Here is a 4,871-nt window from a genome sequence, read left to right as displayed (position 1 = left end):
ACAGGTATGTCACATAAATACATCAGACAGGTATGTCACAGATATCAGACAGGTGTGTCACAGACATCAGACAGGTGTCTCATTTACATCAGACAGGTATGTCACATCAATACACCAGACATGTATGTCACAGATATCAGACAGGTGTGTCACATACATCAGACAAGTATGTCACATAAATACATCAGACATGTATGTCACAGATATCAGACGGGCGTGTCACAGATTTTGACTTCCCATATCATAGTACGGCGTTTGGGACACATATTCATAATATATTTGAAATATTTCTAGGTTTACCTGAAACGATAGAAAGTGCAAATAGACATACTGTAGACACGTTTATGTGTCAGAATATAATTAGCTCGCCATGTTTGGACAAATCTCAAATATTGTTACGCACAAAGGTAAACACAATTCGTCAACATAAATCTAGGTCATATTTAATGAAAAGAAATATAGGTGAGTGACTTGGTCAAGTCGCCATATGTCCTTGTCAGTGTCCTCGGTCCGGACAGGAAACCGTCTGTACTACGCACGTCCAGTGGACAACACAGATAAATACTCTAATTAGGGCTCTATGTAAATTTGACTTGTTCTCAACAAAATCTTGATAAACCTATTGATGAGAGACGGCCAGAATCTTTTAAACCATCACAAAATGTTCCCGACATTTTCTTGATATTGTTCATGTACAGATAAGGACATCGTTTCATTTAGATACATAAACTAATTTCATTTCGAAATTGTAACCACATATCAAAACGAAATGAAATCAAAATAGATTGCTCCAGACGGAACATCTGATCTCTAGCGTCTGCCTTTGTCCTTTATGTAGAAAACGACTTCATATGTTTTTTTGCCGAAACTCACAACCTGATACTGATACTTAAGTCAATGTATTTTTTGTACGTGATCTTAACCGATAGTTTCGACAAGACGACCAGCGTCTGTTAGTGGCGATACCAGGCCGATGTGGTCAAATATCAGTCGGGTAGAATCATAGCGTACACATACATGTATCTAGATCGTTTACTGGCACACAAGCCTAGACGGTATTGAATCAGTAATTGGTCGTTATTTGTATTTAGCTAGGTCTGCACATGTTGTATTGTAGTCAGGTTTGATTACAATAATAATACCTCAGTACCTTTGTCATCGATACAAAATTTCGATGATAATGAAGAGTCATTGATATATGAATATCTTGATGATAGCTGACAAGTAATTAAAAAGCAATGCTCAAAACATAATTCTTACCTAACACGAGTAACGTGTTAATAAATCTAATATATCCAGAATACTGTTTTTACTAATATAATGCTATCATTTCTTATAAACAATGTATGTTCATTAAACAATTAATCCATTGTTAATCTGTATTCATTAAATGTTTTAGTTTTCAAATGGCATAATTGTACTTAATGTTTTATGGCCTTTCCTAAATGATCTGTTCACGAGGGAAAGGGTCATAGGAGAACAATCTCAGTACCGTTATGTCCTTATCCTATCTATATTGAATATCCGGGGTTTTAGCCTTTATTAGAATGGATATCACTTTGGCATTATAGAAATTATATCTTTAAATATCGTCAACTTACAACAATTTCGACATTGTTTGAAAGGGCAATTACAATGTATGCTATTATTAGGTAAACAAACAGGCTTTCGGACCAGGCACATCTCAGTTTCTTTATTTCAAATATCATTTAACTTAATTTTCTTTTCTTTCAGGATTGTTCTACACTTCCGGCGGATGGCCAAATAACATGGGCTGATGCGTTTATCATTGTATACAGTATATGTGATAAGTATTCGTTTGAACGCGCTAAGCTGCTCCTTGAGACAGTCAACAAACAAAGATCGTCGTCGTACGTCCCAACATTACTTATCGGCAACAAAACGGATCTAGAACACCGCCGGGAAGTAGGTGTCGATGAGGGCCACCAGATGGCGCTTGAGTTTAACTGCCAGTACTACGAGGTGTCAGCAGCCGAGACCAACATCACTATAAGTGTTGCCTTCCAGGCACTTCTGCGAGAAACTAAAATTGTGCAACAGAATAAACCTTTATTAAAACGAAGACGAAGCTCTCTTGTAACCGTATCACGGAAATTGGGAGCCATGTTCGGAAAGAAGGACAATGAACTGGATAGGAGAAGGACATCAGTTGATATTCCAAGTCCTAAGCTGACGTCATGACGATGACGTCACGGAGTGATAGGAAATATCAGTTATTGTCATCCTGCATATCATCTATTGATTGATACCAATGAATATATTGAGGAAATCTAACCCAAAGTGTAAAAACAGTATTGAAAGCAATAGGAAAACTGTGGAAATCCTCTATCTTAGATTTCACATTGAATCTGATTTATTTGTTCCGTCGTATAATGTCGTATTGTTTATAGCGTGTACGCTGGATTATAAATATCCATCAAATTGCTATGAAAACGTGATATGAGGTTTACAACATATTAATGTAGTGCAAAGACGCTTACCCTGTAATCACGCGGAGAACGAGATCATAAACCCAACACCTCGTTAACCCGATGTTGACGCACAGTTCCCGGGTAATACGACAGAGAATGACAGGCTTTCGTCGATTTTGTGACCAAGACGAACATGTGATTTGTTTACGTTGGCGTGAAACGCCAGGTGTGTGTGATAGTTGTTAAATAATATTGTTACTGTTGTGTTTCAGAGATGCTATTTGATATCTTGTAATTAAAGCTGAAATCCTGCTTTCATCTTAAAAGAGTATATAATCGTGTTGATATTTTTTTATTTTGATCCTGCACATTAGATTTGCTTCATATTTGAAAACAAAACTCAAACACTGATTCAGTTTTACGGAAAACAAGAGCGACATCTATTTATATTGTGGTATGATATAAGAAAGCGCTGTGGTCCAATCATTTGAACACATGCAAAATACATTAGGTGACATAAAGACTTCAATGTTGCTTACAACAGTAATCGGAAACGGGGGACAACATATCTGATTTGGAGATAAAACACGGTGGTCCCTATAAATTGTTCCGTAATTCGCGTATATATGTATGTTCGAAAATTATTCATATTATTAATGTAATTATTCCGATTTTGATGATATTTTGTATTTTTGTTTGTTTGTTCTGTTTTCAATCAAAACAATTGGTTTGAGAACGACTTGTACATTATACATAGTTCTAAAATTCATAAATTGTGTTCAATGGAAACATTGTAATAATACACTTAAAATTTAGACAATAACTTAAGGTCAGCTCTTTAAGACTAACTAAAAGGTCAGTAATTAAAAAAAACATATACAACTTATTCATTTTGCAACAACTAGGAATCGAGTTATTTCCACTTATACTTACCTCTCTTGTTAGCACGCAGAGGGTCTTATTGTGAGAGGAAACCGGAGAAACAGGCGAAAATCCACGTGGTCGGGCAGGTGACACCTTACGATTTCACTTCCGATCGGGGAATCTAACCCCGGCCGCCATGATGAAAGGCGAGTGCGTTTTTCACTGCGCCACCCGATCAACCTGTCAATATTCTAGTGAATTTTCTTCGAGGACCACAATTTATACAAGTTGGTTATACATCAGATGGATCGGCTTACTAAATCACAAAATTGCTTGCGCTTGTATTGGATACACAGGAGGCTATCTTTTAATTTATTGAATTTCGAATCCTATATAAATGTACATAACACCGAACCAAAGTTAGAATGTTTACTTGTATCCGCACACAATGCTATTAGTAGTATTGTGATGACAACTAGGTAGTAACAAGGGAAGGCGTACAGTAGAATAAATGTCTACATCGGATGTTCTACTATGATAGCTGTACGTTAATGTATACTGAGGAAGCTGTCAAATAGATCTCACAATATACTTACTTGTAATAATAAAAACATTATATGGGAACTCAAGTTAGCAAATTAATTTTATGCGAACCAAATATGAGCGTTTCACTTACATAATATAAAGCAGAATAATAGCACGTGCCATTGTATAAAACATATATCAGTTCTATCCCGCTGAAGGGTATATCAGTAACAACGGGGAAGCATGGTTCGTCGGCTAGGAATACCATGACAACGGGTATTAAAGAACTAGCTGAGTAAACTCAATATTGGAATAAGGTGGACACGCCATTGTGTGGTAAATGTGTCAAGTGTCTCTTGACATTGACATTTCAACAGTGTACAATAATATATAAGGCAATTCTCCAGTGTGACGTGCAACTACATTTGTATTTAAAATAAATAACATATTCCTTTTATCATATCTTTAATTTATGTTTGTGTGTAAAAAATTAGGTCAAATAGTGATATTTGATAAAAGAAATCGTTCTAGTGTCGAGTAAACACTCATTCATACAAATCCGGATAGTCATTGATAAAACTACTCCCACGACTGCTTAAACGTATTTCCATTGATAAGGAGAGGGGAGGGAGGCGATTATTATGGTACTGTATGTAAGTAAATAACTTGTTGCAGGCACCAAATGTTTACTTTGTATCGTCTTAAAAAATATTACCGGAAGTCCATATTTACTAAAACGGGAGAGCGTCCATTGTGTGAATAAAGCAAATAAAATTGACAAGGTGTTGGCATTTTCTGTGTAAATATTCAACAACGCAGTATTTGTATACCGATGTACAATCCAGAGCTTACAACACTTAACTGACAATGATTGTTTGATCTTTGATCTAACCTCGCATGATAGTTTGACATTTGACCTCACCTAGAATGATAGAGAATGATAGTTTGACATTTGACCTAACCAAAAAATGACAGTTTGACATTTGACCTAACCTAGAATGATAGAGAATGATAGTTTGACATTTGACCTAACCTAGAATGATAGTTTGA

At 35.9% G+C, this 4,871-nt stretch overlaps 1 protein-coding gene across 1 annotated transcript; it reads left to right on the top strand.

Moving 5' to 3' along the window:
- Window positions 1-1,734: 1,734 nt before the first annotated feature.
- On the top strand, window positions 1,735-2,757 carry LOC110440998 (ras-related and estrogen-regulated growth inhibitor-like protein; the record flags this gene model as incomplete). The annotated part of the gene is made up of 1 exon (XM_021484105.1): window positions 1,735-2,757. A coding segment is annotated over one exon (468 nt), but the record flags the coding sequence as incomplete, so codon positions are not given.
- Between the last annotated feature and the right edge of the window lie 2,114 nt (window positions 2,758-4,871).

The sequence above is a fragment of the Mizuhopecten yessoensis genome, unplaced genomic scaffold (genome assembly GCF_002113885.1).
Source record: "Mizuhopecten yessoensis strain PY_sf001 unplaced genomic scaffold, ASM211388v2 scaffold714643, whole genome shotgun sequence".
Lineage (NCBI taxonomy): Eukaryota > Metazoa > Mollusca > Bivalvia > Pectinida > Pectinidae > Mizuhopecten > Mizuhopecten yessoensis.
This window is presented reverse-complemented; position numbering and strand designations above follow the sequence as displayed.